We start from the raw sequence: 14197 nt of genomic DNA, 5'->3' as shown, positions 1-14197 counted from the left end.
CTCCTGACCTCAGGTTACCCACCTCAGCCTCCAAAGTGCTGGGAATACAGGTGTGAGCCACCACGCCCAGCCTTCAAATTGTTAATTTGTAAAGGATGTTACAGCCTGTTATTTCTAGAAATGAACTTACAGCATTTAGAAAATATCCTTTCTATGTTTTCTCTCCCTCCATACATTTTTTCTTTCTCAAGTATTCCATGCTGGAGCTTTCATTCAGGGGTAGCTGATGTTCCTGCAAAAGCCCAATGCACTTTTTGGTTTTCCAAGGACCTATAGTTGCCATGGGCACAAGAGGCTGCTGAGGCTGGCGGCTGTGCCATCCCTGCCGCTGAGAAGCCAGTTGGCTCTGGCAAATGCTTTCACTATTTTCAACAGGATCAAAGGCATGAAACACATCCCTGCTTCTAATTTCTGCTGTCAACCTTGCCAGACCCTGGAGGCCCCTGCTGTGAAAGCCAGGCTGGTCTTGAGGCAGCATGGCATATTCCCGGGATCAGGCATTTTGGGGACTGGGATGTCAGGAATGCAGGAATATCAGGATGACACATGTCTCATGGCTAGTGGAGTTAGATCAGGCAAGATTCACAGGCATACTTTCTCTTATTCTCCAGATGGTATAATTCCTCCCTAAAAATCAGAAGTGTTTCTACTACTCTCAATCCACAGAAAGCACTTGGTCCAATCCTTTCACCTGACTGAAGGCACCCTTATGATGAAAGGCAAGGTAGCTTTTCAAAGACCTTTGACTCCACTCCTCTCCTGCTCACTCCCAGTGCCCTCCCTCAGCCTCCTGAGCTTTAGGAGGCTGGCCTTGTGCAGGATTATGGAAATAGGGAGGTTTGCTTCTCTTTCCACCAAGTGATGGCTCCATATTGAGAGACTTTACACAGACCTTTCCCCAGGTCCCTCCACAGCAGCACTCCCCGATCCTGGCTGAGATCTTGTGCTTTCTATCTGGGACTTACTTCTCTTTATACCCCTAGCATCTGACACAGGGCCTATAGGTTTGCAGAATTAATAACAAACTCCTTAAATGCAAATGAAACCCACAATGAGATACACTTCACATCCATTAGGACAGCTACTATCAAAATAAACACATAAAATAAGGTTTGGCAAGGATGTGGAGAGATTTGAACCCTTGTGTACAACTGGTGGGAATATAAAATGGTAGAGCTGCTATGGAAAACAGTATAGTAATTCCTCAAAAGGTTAAAAGTAGAACTACCGTATGATTCAGCAATTACACCCTTGGGTATATACCTCAAAGACTTGAAAGCAGGGTTTTGAAGATATATTTGTACATTCATGTTCATAGCAGCATCATTCACAATGGCTGAAATGTGGCAGCCACACAGGTGCCCCTCAACAGATAAATAGATAAGCAAAATATGGACTATACATAAAATGAAACATTCAGTCTTTAAAGGAAGGAAATTCTGACACACACCACAACATGGAGGAATCTTGATGACATTATGCTAAGTGGAATAAGCCCATTATAGAGAGACAAATACTGTATGATTCCACTTATATGAGGTACCTAGAGTGGTTACATTCATAGAGGCAGAAAGTAGAATGGTAGATGCCAGGGGTTGGGGAAATGAAAAGTTATCATTTAATGGGAATAGAGCTGCAGTTTTACAAGACAAAAAGAGTTGTGAGACAGAGGCAGTGATGGTTGCATAACAGTGTCAATGTTTTTAACATCCTTAAACAGTGTCAATGTTTTTAACATCCTTAAACAGTGTCAATGTTTTTAACATCCTTAAACAGTGTCAATGTTTTTAACATCCTTAAAAAATGTACACTTAAAAAATGGTTAAAAAGGAGCTGAGTGCGGTGGCTCACACCTGTAATCCCAGCACTTTGGGAGGCCGAGGCGGGTGGATCACGAGGTCAGGAGATCAAGACCATCCTGGCTAACATGGTGAAACCCCGTCTCTACTAAAAATACAAAAAATTTCCGGGCGTGTTGGTGGGCACCTGTAGTCCCAGCTTCTAGGGAGGCTGAGGCAGGAGAATGGCGTGAACCCAGGAGGCGGAGCTTGCAGTGAGCCAAGATCACGCCACTGTACTCCAGCCTGGGAGACAGAGCAAGACTCTGTCTCCAAAAAAAAAAAAAAAAAAAAAGGTTAAAATGGTAAATTTTTGTTATGTGTATTTTACAATTCAAAATAATTAAGAAATCTTCCCAGTCAAAATTTACTCTTTATATACCCTCTTTTCTCTGGACTCTTCACTGCCTAATAAAAACAATAATGGGTTTTAACCCCTAATAGTCACTGGGTAATGGGATTTCACATATTGTATCAGGTATTTTGTGTGTATATGTGTGTGTGTGTGTGTTGGATTCTAAATAAAGTTAATCACACCCTATTCTACCTGGCAAGAGAATAGCAAGATAATAAATAGGGAGAAATCACTGCTTTAAAAAAAAAAAAAAAAAGCAGAGAATATCAAAGAGTCTGAGAAGCAACTGCTTTCATCGGCCTCACCAGTTCCTACATAAGTCATAGTGTCCTGCCTGGTCTTAAATGCCGGTCGAAGCCCTCGGCACTGTGTCCGGCTGTCACTGCCCTGACATGAAAGCGAAATGGACTTATCTGATCTCCCTTTGCCCTTGTTGGGACTTGTACTACCTTGTATAAATGCAGTGCATCGCATGCTTTCTTCTCTATCTACTGCACTGTATAAAACCCCTGAATGCTGTAAAGCTGAAATAAAGCCCAAATTCCAGTATGGCAAGTATAGTTACAACTAAATACCTGTTGGGCAGAAGGGTTTCCAAGTCCTGGTCTAAGGCCACTACTCCAAGAATTACTTGAAAAAAAAAAAAAATGTTCTGGCATCTCTGAAATCCCTTTTTGGCTGAGGCCTTCATCATCGTTCTCCTGATTAATTTTAACTGCCCCCACTCCAGGCTCACGTCTTCTCCCCAAGATGGGAGGGAATGCTCCACTCTAGATCCCTCGGAGTTACCTAGTACCTACAAGTACACAGTTCAGCATGAAACTTCTACTCCGTCCCAGCCTGCATCTCCACATTCCCCTCCCTGTACACCCTCAGCCACTCAGCACTTCTATTTCTTCATCACCCCCTGGTTCTTCCCACCTTTGCTCTTCATATGCCATATTCCTTCTTGCCTGGAATGGCTCTTCCTTGATTGCGCTATCTGGTGGATTTCTCCTCAACTCTCAAGATCAACCTCAAAGGTTACTTCCTTCTATGGAGGCTCCGTGGATTACCTCCAAGGAGCTTTCCCTCAGGGCATACATTGGGCATGGTGCTTTTCTACCACAGTGGATTACAATGTCTCTGAAGGCGGGAATGCTGCCCATTCCCAAGTGCCTGCTCCAGACTCTTAACACCAGCCGAGTCTCGAGGATAGGATTTACAGTGACTCACCCTACAGTGCAATGTTCCATCCTGGGTACTGAATGCTGCCGTGGCCCGTTCTGAGTCCCTGCTCACCACTTCCCCTGTGACTCACCACTGCTTACTCACACCATACCCACTTTGTGCTCTTGTATTATTTATGGATGAGTATGTCTCCCTCACTCAATTATAAACTCCACAGGGAGCAGAAACCATGTCTTACTCACTTCCAGAGCCTCCACATTTGCTAGCTTAAGACTTTGCAACACCATAAAAGCTAGATTTATTAAAAAGACAAATCCTGATGGCATTTGTGGGCATGACTTGGAGGAGGTGGGAGTAGGCTGGGAGTTTTATAGAGCAGAGAAACTTTAGGCAGGCTGAATGTAGATTTCTACCTCTGCTGGAGGAGGAAAATTGCTTGAGGTTTTTTGGGTGGTTCTCTAAGAGGTGGAGTCTTGGGTGGAAAAGGGAAACAAGCCAGGAGGAGAAGGAGGAGACCCAAGACAAGGAGAAAGAAGACCCAAGACAAGGAGAAAGCACGCCCAACTAAAGGTGAGGTGGTGGCTTGCTATGATAACAAAAGGCATCATGTATCTTTAACCATCTCAAAACTCAATGGCTTGAATCAATAGTGACAATAATAATCTTAAGCATAAAAAGATGGAAAATATTCAAAATGTTAGCAGCAGCTGCCTCTGGGTTGTAAAATTATAGTCGTTCCCCTTTCCCATTTCTAATACTCAACTGCCGTTCTCTCTAGAAACGATGCATAAATGGACATTATTTAAACACAGAAATTCTATTTTAAAAGCCACAACATACTTTACCTCTAGAGTCCCAGTCAATGTGTGTAATATAACTCGAAGCACCTTTACAGATGCCAACCCTTTTGCTTGTAAGTACGTTGTAAATATCCACAAAGTTATCATGGGATGCCACGGCAAGGTATTTTCCCGTATCTATAAAGAAAAATGTGGGGTTAACACCAAAGTATCTTATATAGGAATTTACTTCCAGGAACTTAGTATTTTAAAAGTGGGGAAATGGTCAAAGAAACATTTAAATAGTTCATTCTTGTAATTTTTTGTCCCAAGACTGTGTTATTTTAAAAAGTATCTGCTGTCATCTTCACCTTTTGAAAACTTAATATCAGAAATCATTTCTTTTCTGTGATGGAAAGAGACCATGTCTTCAACAGTGTCAGCATTTACAACCAGGAAACTCCCATCATTCAAGCCAACTGCTAAGGCTTTCCCATCAGGGGAAAAGGCACAGCATCTTCCACCTACAGAAGAATCCACAAAAAACACTTATTATCCAAAACTTCACTGTCAAGCAAACCACATGAAGAGATGAAGAAACCTGATCATGTGCATTATGCACGGACATGTGACTGCCTTTAAATTGACACTACACTTGTGAAAACTAAAACTTCATAATTTAAGGCATCTCTTGGCTGTGTACAGTGACTCGTGCCTGTAATCCCAGCAGTTTGGAAGGTCGAGGCAGGCGGATCTCTTGAGCCCAGGAGTTCAAGACTAGCCTGGGTTTGCAACATTCCCTAGGTTAAAGATTAGTTGAAAAGTTATTTTTTATAGAGGTAAAACCCAGGCTCTACAAAAAATACAGAAATAAGCTGGGTGCAGTGGCTCATGCCTGTAATCCCAGCATCTCGGGAGGCCAAGGCAGGTGGATTGCTTGAGCCCTGGAGTTCAAGACCAGCCTGGGCAACATAGCAAAATCCCATCTCTACAAAAAAATATAAAACTTAGCCAGGCACAGTGGTACATGCCTGTAGTTCCAACTACTCAGGAGACAAGGTGGAAGGATTGCTTGAGCTTTGGAGGCGGAGGGTGTGGTGAGCAGTGATCACGCCATGGCACTCCAGCCTGGATGACAGAGGGAGATCCTGCCTCAAGAAAATAAAATTAAACATCTCTTCTCCCCAAATTCAAAGAAAATGATCATAATATCAAAAATACATTTTCAGCTTCTATGAGGTCTATTCATTCATTTATGAGTATTTAAATACCTGGGGTTTTCAAAAAAAAGTGAAGTAAATGGAGAAAAGGAGTATAGTGTAGGGTTAATAGGACCAGTATCTTTGCTTCCAAGAAAAGAGGTAATATTTAAGAATAGGAGTTCTATAATAAAATTTTCAGAGAACTTTCTTTAAAAAATATTATGCCTTACATACAACTTACTTTAGAGGACCTCGTTCGTTTAGTTGCTCCAATTCTCTGATTCAGGGATTGTAATGCATAACTCTAGAGGTGAAAGATATTGCTCTTGCCTCTTCTGTCATGGGAAGAATGGAATCTGAACATTCTCTTGAGGGGTATCTGGAAAACTAATTGGCACTAGGGTGATGGTACTGCATGAACCATGTTTTCTACTGCTTTGTAGGGTCACAAAGACATTTCTGAATCAGGAGCATGGACTTTGCAAAGGTATGTCTAAAAGGAAACCGATTAAGAATATGCCTACCCTCTGCCACCATTCTTATTGTCAAGAGTTGTAAGCACAGCCCCAGGGATAGGACAGCCAGGTGGCCTTGTGCCAGGGCATTTAATACCGATCCTCTTTACCAACTCCTCTGTTCATGGTATGCTGAAAGCTATGTTCTCACCCAAAACTGATGTGCCAGTACTGCAACAATGAAAAGACAAGCCTGCCCTTGAAGAGCATCAAGATTAGGTTAACCACAATCTACCGTACAGACCAAGACACGTTTGAGAGTGAAGAGGAAAGCTATTAATAATTATACCAGAACAACAGGGGTAAACTAGGTTGAATGGTTATCCTATCTAAGACGGGTCAACAGTTGGTCTTTTTAACTAATTTTTAACTTAGGGAATAAAGTCCATTGACTGACATTCAAGTCCTCCACAGTGAGGACTTGGCCTATCATTCCCCCAATATGAACTAGTGGCCAAAATGATTCTAGCCTGTAGTGATGAAGAGCATGGGCTTTGGACTTGGATTTGGGAACTCTTTCCTCCACCATGTACAACTCCCAGGAGTCTAGTGTAAAGAGAGGCAACACGGCAGAGGGAGATAGTGTTAAGCAGTGGTCACAGGTGTGTTCTCAGAGTCACACTGCATGGGATTGAATTTGGTTCCATTACCTACTAAATGTGCAAACTAATTAAGCTCCCTGTGCCTCAGCTTTCTGATTTGTAAGTGGCAATAATAATAACCTTACTCATGGATTCCTACAAAGACTACATGGAAAGAGCTGGCATAGTTGCTGGCCCAGGCATATTAGCCACCCTCACTATTGTTAATACTGTTTTGACAGCTTTCTTCATTTTATTACCCTAGAATACAATCCTCATGTGTGCTTATAAAATTACTCAGTACAAATATTTTAGGGCCAGGCCCCAATTTCATCCTTTCCTCTTAAGAACTTTTACAGATCCTTTAAGCCTCAGCTCTCGTCACCTCCCTGATGAAGCAGTTCCAGGCTGTAGATCTCCTCTGAGGCTCCAGGGTACTTTGTGCCAAATATCTCCAGTCTGTCCTTCCACATCCCCTCTTTGCCCTCGTCCACCCTGCTCTGTGCCTGAAGCTGGCCTGCACGGAGAATGTCAGTGGGCTCCCTTGTCCTCTGGTTTCTGGTTGAGTTTGGCCAAGGGGGAGCATGGGTGGGAGATTAGAGAGATGGAGGAAGAATAGGGAGGCTGCGCCATTTATTTCCTTGGCTGCCTCCCGCAGGGGCACTGAATGCTGGCAGAGTCCCCTGGCTAACAGTGGTGGCTTCTCTCAGGCTGCCATCTCAAGCGGCTCTCGTATTCAGGGTTGCAGCAGTTGTCCCCTCCTCCTGCCCCTTCACGCCAGGGCTAGTGAGAGAGGCTGCCATTACTAACTGCGTAGTGCTGCACTATCCCGGGTCATTTCCACACACCTTCCCCATCCCTTTATAAATAGTCCCATTTTAAAGACTCTCCTCAAATTACCAAATTTGAATGGATATGTTGCTGGGACTCTGTTCAAGTCCTATCTATCTGACACTAGAGATGGGACCAATCATCATGGGATCCCCTGTGCCTGCCACACAGAAGCTACTTAATAAATGTTTGCTGAATTTGTACCTCTCAGTACACCTCATAGTTCTAGTGCATATAGGTGTTCAAGACATATTTACCCATTTCTTAAGTATTACATTTCTATATAATTGATGTTTGTTTTCAAGTCATAAAGTAAGTTCTGGAGACATTTAGTTACAAAATAAACAGCATTCTTTAAAAGCTGATGAGTTTCAATTGACTCCCACAGCTCTCGATGAGAAGAAGAAGGACATATTGCCCCCAGGTGGCAAATATCTGTGCAGTGCAAGGAAAATGAAGTGAAAAATGTAACTGGATTAGGCTAGCCTTCTGAATAATTCTACATGTGCTTAGTTAAGACTGTAGCAACCAATATAAAATTCCCATTGCCCAGCATATTTTTGGGCATATAACAGGGGCCCTCAGTAAATACTAATTACATGAGTGAATAAACCTGACACATTGTTACTTGTAAGTACTCTGACAGATGTCTAAGGTGGCGTTACGTACCTTTTTTGAGTTTCCGTACTGCCAGCATACGGTGCTGGGCGGACAGTTCCCAGATGCGAAGTGTTTTATCATCGCTCACTGTTGCACAGATGGGCAGGAGAGGGTGAGCTGCCAACCCCCACACTTCTCCTTCCATGTGCCCCTGTGGGAGAGGAAAAGGGGCAACATCAACTCTACTTACGCTGTCTGGCTAGCCCTTCTTTAGCCCGGTGCTGAATATTCAGTCCAAGAGTGTCACAAAAAGGTATAAACAGGAATAAACACACTTTGAGCTTCCTTGAACCAACATGATCACCCGAAATAATTTTTCCATTTAAACTTGAAACTAGAGCTGGACCTACACGATGCTAAATCATTCATTTGCAAAGCAAAACATGAACTCGTTGCTGATTGGTTTTGTTTGTATGATGCCAAACATCTTTCCATTTGGAAACATCCAGGTAAACGGTGAAACGCCTGCTTTTCTGTGGATACTAAATAAACATAGTATATATGTATCCTCCTAGTAAAGCAGCTGAATCACAAGGACACAAACCATTTCCTTCAGTTAAATTATAAAAGATGCAGGTCTGACCCATTCGTGTCAGTGGAATTGAAGAACAATATTCTCATTATTTACATAATTTTAGACCTTTGAACATGTAGCATTCGGCAGAGCAGAAATAAAGGAAGCTAAATTTTCATTTCAAGTGTCCTCGGTGTAGCTAAGGTTCTGCATCTGTTCACAAATTGGCCTGTCCATGTGCTAACAATGAACATCCAAAACTGAAAGGTGCTTAATAAGCACTGGACCAATTCCATATACCTTTATCTCATCACAAACACACTTGGCTGACTTAGAATAATAACTAAGATAAAGCAGTATTTTTAAAAAAATGAACACTTAACAGGGAGAAAATGAATTTGATTCTCATAATTTTTCACTCAATAATGCAGGGTAAAGATTAGTGCTACAGAGCAATAAAACAGACCAGATTAACTATTTACTGAATTTTTGCTTTTTAATGGCTAATTATAAAAAGGCTTTGCTTAGTAAAGCAAAAAGGAAGCCCACACACAGGCATCTGAGAGGTGTTTGTAGCTGGAATGCTAAGGGGGAACAGGTGGCTTTCCAAAGAGAAATTGGATGATTCCAATTTAACTGAGAAGCTATTTGAGCAAAACAGTAAATTTGGCAGAAGATGTAAAGTTCCAAATACAGCTGACATTCAAATATGAGAAAATGAGAGGCTGAAGGGTACAGACATTGTTTTTGAATTTATTGGATTTGAGGACACCCTACATCCCCAGTTTTCCAGTCTTCTCTTCAGAAGCCTCCCAGCCCCAGAGTCACAGTCAGGGTACAGGTCAGGGGTCAACCTCACATCTTCCCAGACTGACTCTGCTTGAAGCTCTTCCACAGACTGAGCCCCTTTGTGTATTTTAGTTAAGAACAGGATCGTGGGACCCAGAGATCCTTTTAAACCACTGCCTTATATTGATATCAAAATTATATTTCCTTTATCTGTTTATTTTAATCCCCGTGTAACACAGGATCAGAGAGTAAGCAAGGCAGGCTTGGAGGACCTTGAATGGCACAAGGAAATGGGCTTAGGATCCTGCTTTGGTGCTGATCACCCATAAAGCTGATCATAAACAGCTGTTCAACTGCGAGCTGACTGCTTCAAAGCACACATGACGGGAAGTGCCACAACCCATCACCTGCCATTCTCCCCTCCCCCAACCTTATTAAAAATAAGCAATCTATTCCAACTGTGATTGGATTGCCATGCCACCGAAACTGGCACAGTGGTTCTAAAATCTTCTCCCAGCAGGACAGTCCATCGTCTCACTCACACTGCCTCCATAGTTCCTTCACTTTCCCTTGGTGCCTCTATCGTCTCTCAGAACAGGACAGTGAGACGGTCCTGGGCAGGCAGGAAGCCCTTATTCCACTGCGCATACACACAGCACAGAGCAGATCTGGGCAAGAGCCCAACAAACATGGACTGAACTGAAATACTGAGTTCCACCTAAGAGGAAATAGCAAATGAGAGAGCAGAAGAGGAAAAAAAAGATACTGAGAAAAAAAGGGAGAGAATGGTACACATGTAGGTGGCAAAGATAGTAACTAACATCTGGTCTGAAGCTTCCACCAGCTCAACCAGCCACCCCACAGCTCAGGGGCTTTCCTGGAGCGTCCAGGTTAAGAGACGTGGGGAACAGCCTGGTGAGGTGAAAAAGGGCTCTGGTAAACCTTGGATGGAATCCCAGCCCTGCAGTTCTCAGCAGGTGACTGTGGGTAATTTTCCGGGCATTAGGTCCCTCATCTATAAAACAATTTAACACAGCCAACCTGTTGTGGAGATGAGACAAATTTAGTACAACAGTATTGCCTGACACAGAGTAGGTGCTGAATATATGATTGCTGTGGTTATTTTTCTTACTAGAGCAATAGAAAGAAACATAGGAAAGAATAGAATTGTAGAGAATTAAGAAGTGGAAAGCCTTTATCAAGCATAAAACATATTTAAACCAAACTACCTCAAGTGTAACACAGCAAGAAAGAAAACAAAGTTTAGATCTTACAGTATTATTTAAATCATATCAGAGCATAAATCTTCCAAAATATCTAGCAATGTAGCATACATGGATACAATTTACATTCTCAAACATTTGGAGATTAAAAAGTAAATAAATATTTTTCAGTAAAATTAGATGAGAAGTTATGGCCAGAAAAAAAAGATTTCGTTTGGAAGAAAACAACAAAAGCAAGACAGCTGGAGAACAAAGACATCATGCCTCAAGGATGTATCTCCAGCCTCATTCCCCAGCCTGGCTGCCAGGCACGACCAGCTGCAGAGCTTTCGAGGTTTGTTTTTCACATAGATTTTTTCTTTTTAAAAAGCAGATTTATTCAGGATATCCAGGATAGGACTTGGGCACATGTGTTTTTAAAGCCTTGCAGTGTCCTGAGCCATAGTGTATATGCGCATGTGTTTCCATGATACACTAAGTCAGAGGGACCCTCTCAGTGGGATTTGGGGATTCACTCCTAATACAGCAAGCCTGCAGGCATCACCCAGAGATCAGGGCAAGGAAGGGAAGCTCCTGCACTGGCATCTTGGAAGTTCTGACTGCTCATATGATCAGGGCATTTTCTTTTCCCTCCAACTTCTGAACACACATCCTTCACCCCCCACCATGCCTCTTCCAACTAAATATGGTCTTATCCATCACCATACCGGGCAGGACTACCTAGGCACCTCCACACTCTACCACATCCTCATGCCTGAGGTGAGATTTTATTATTTCTTGGCTCCAAAGGGTTCTGTTACATTTATTTTAGTTCAATTTTACCTAAATATGACTTTTGAGGGAAGACAGGGATTAAGGAGGATGTAATGTGTTTATGTGGATCAAGGCTGAGACTACAGTGAGGCCCATATTCCAAAGGGGCACTGGTGCATCTGGCATGTGGGGAGTAGGTAACTTGTCTTGTTCATTTTATGGATGGACAGATTGACAGGACTTATACCTAAGGCATCTCTTCCACACCTGGACCCAATTTAGAAAATGAGATTCTGGACTTTGAGCAGATCCTGTAACGTGATAAGGCTCTTGGGGACCTTGGGGGTGGAGGTAAAGAATTCTGTATGTGGTAGGGGCATGAATAACTGGTGGCCAGAGGGTGGCCAGTGATGGTGACCCTCATACTCCTCCTGGTTTTCACATTCTTGCATAATCATCTCCCTTTGAGTGTGGTATGACCTGTGGCTTGTTTCTAGCCAACAGAATATGGCAAAGGTGATTGAATGTTCATGATTCCACATATGTGATTACATAATTATGTAACATAAGAGTGTAGTGTCTATTTTTTTCCTCTGTTTTTGGCTTTGAGAAAGCAGCAATGTTGGGAAACCCTATGTGGCAAGGAACTGTGGGCAGCCTCTAGGAGTTGAGAGTGGCCTCTAGCCAACAGCCAACAAGAAAGAAAAAAGAAAAGCCCTTAGTCCTACACTTACAAGCAATTAAATTCTGCCAACAGCATGAGTGAGCTTGGAAGAATCTTCCCCAGTTTAGCCTCAGATGAGACCATAATCCTGGTCTTTACTGCAACCTTATAAAACACTAAGCAGAGGATCCAGTTAAGCTGTGCTCAGATTCTTGATCCACAGACACTGTGAGACAATAAACATGTGTTGTTTTAAGCTGCTAAATTTGTGGCAATTTGTTACACAGCAATAGGTAACTAGTTCAACTCTTGTGCAACCCTGAGAGTGAGTGCCTCCTTAAGTTTTGGAACCTAAGCATCAACTTTGCCTCACCCTAGTCCCAGCCCTGATGTGAGCTGCAGTTTAGAATAGGTACAAACAGTACCTGAACAAGTAGTGTCATTGGGCCGCTCTTATCAATTTCCAGAATCTCTCCATTTTTTGTTCCCACCAGGATATGTCCATGTCCCAACGTGATGGCACGAATTGAAGGGTTATCTTCCAAAAGCAAGCCTGGGAAGAGGATGGCATATTTAATAAAATAACAAAAACACTGCTTCTCAGTATAAATTCAATTTGTATAGCTCCAAAGAACGAGGTACTAGGCAGTCAGCCTTGACATTTCTACCAGGAGAAGAGAGTTCGAAACATGGAAGAGGGAGAAAATTGATTGGCTAATAGTTTTCTAAAACCTTCTCCATCCCTATGAACACAAAGATTTCTATTACATGTTTAGGAGTGGCACCTTTTGAGCTAGTTGACAATGCTGATCTTTTAATGGCATAAGTCTTCAAGCATCTTTCAAACATATCATCCCAGAGCTCCACGATGCCATCCTTTCCACCCGTTACAAAGCCCTGTGAAGGCACACATGGGAGGTGTTATATACACATCAAAATGACCAGTTACCCACTTGGCCCCAGAAGGATTCCCCCGTGAGTAAGGCAGCTTTGTGGATGTTACCTTCCTAAATATATGAGATGGAAAACTCTGCTGATAACAATGTTTGAATACTATTTTCTGGGAGCATTTCTCCAACACTCCCCTAGCAAGATTAAGCACTTTCTCATCATGTATCCATTGCACTCTCTTCAGAACACTGGTTGGCAGCTGGCCCACTGATCAAGCATGACTGTGCCTGTGCCCAGTCTCCCAACCAGAATGTGGTTCCTACAGAATGGAACCAACCTCAAAACCTAGCAGAGTTTCTGGTATCTCACATACTCTGACCAAATGGATTGAAGTTAACATCACAGTTTAAAATTATTGTTAGACATTTAAAAATAAGTCATGTCCAGAAGAAAACATCACTATTTATTAAGAGTAACTTAGGTACTTCATACAATGAAACTATCCTATTTCATTCAATGGACATAATTACCATAATTAAAATCCAGATTAATTTTTACAAAAACCTGGAAAGTAAAAAGCTTAACATATTGGATTTTTTTACTGAACAGTGATCTTTATTCCTGTTCTAAGCTTATAATTTTTTGGCTGTACTAGTTTTCCTTTCTGGTAATTTATTATATATGCCAACTGTTCTTAGAGGGTTTTTTTTTTTTAAAGAAAAAAGCTGAGTAATTCATTGCTTCCCCAGCAACTTTTAATTTAATGCATTTTTACAAAGTTTACAAAGAAATAATATTTTGAAGTGTGTAATATTAAACATCCTTATCCTTATATAGAATTCGTACCCAGGAAAATTCAATCACCAAATTAAATTTAAATGTAGTACATTATATTGTGATATCCTTGTCTTTTCTCATGATTTTGCAGCTTAATTTACCAAACAACAATAGCTTAAACAAGTTACACCATATTCACTTCTGGGCCTACAGAAATTCTTTCTTCTTCTTTAATCTTTTCTAGTACTTGCCAGTCTAACCAAAAACATATTTGCCAGTAAAATAAAAACACAAACAAAAAAACAAAAAACAGCTTAGCCACTAAAACAACCATTGTAGTTGCATATCCAACAAGAACCTACTTTTGTAGTAGAATCAACACATTTGCCTAAGGACAGGTAAATGAAAATTGAGGCGTGGGTTAGGAGTAGTAGATGGCTTAAACTGGAGGTCAGAGGGCACAGATGAAGTGGTACCACCAGCAAACTGGAAGTAACTGAAAAGAAGTTGATATTTGCTGGCAAGTTGATTGAATAAAGTGTTTTAAAACACTGAAGGTGCTATGGTTTAAATGTTAGTAGCCTCCAAAACTCATGTTGAAATTTAACTGCCTCTGTAACAGTATTAAGATGTAGGAACTTTCAGAGGTGACTAG

General features: G+C 41.8%; 1 protein-coding gene across 10 annotated transcripts in view; it reads right to left on the bottom strand.

The window, feature by feature from the left end:
• The window catches only part of LOC105465044 (EMAP like 6), a 257059-nt gene that overhangs the window by 65938 nt on the left and 176924 nt on the right, over positions 1–14197 (bottom strand). For 9 of the 10 annotated variants that reach the window (XR_011611730.1, XM_011713242.3, XM_071076695.1 and 6 more), the window contains 5 exons: positions 12660–12771; positions 12300–12427; positions 7941–8082; positions 4514–4666; positions 4209–4340 (listed from right to left, as the gene is read on the bottom strand). Coding sequence is in view for 8 of the 10 variants with exons in the window: in XM_011713242.3 (XP_011711544.2) it covers positions 4209–4340; positions 4514–4666; positions 7941–8082; positions 12300–12427; positions 12660–12771 (667 nt within the window). In the remaining 2 variants the exon portion in view is untranslated. Of the gene's footprint in view, positions 1–4208; positions 4341–4513; positions 4667–5585; positions 5732–7940; positions 8083–12299; positions 12428–12659; positions 12772–14197 lie in introns of those variants that run through there. The other variant, XR_011611731.1, reaches the window with a different exon arrangement.

Source organism: Macaca nemestrina, chromosome 13 (genome assembly GCF_043159975.1).
Source record: "Macaca nemestrina isolate mMacNem1 chromosome 13, mMacNem.hap1, whole genome shotgun sequence".
NCBI lineage: Eukaryota > Metazoa > Chordata > Mammalia > Primates > Cercopithecidae > Macaca > Macaca nemestrina.
Note: the sequence above shows the minus strand (reverse complement) of the source record. Positions and strands in the feature narration are given on the sequence as shown.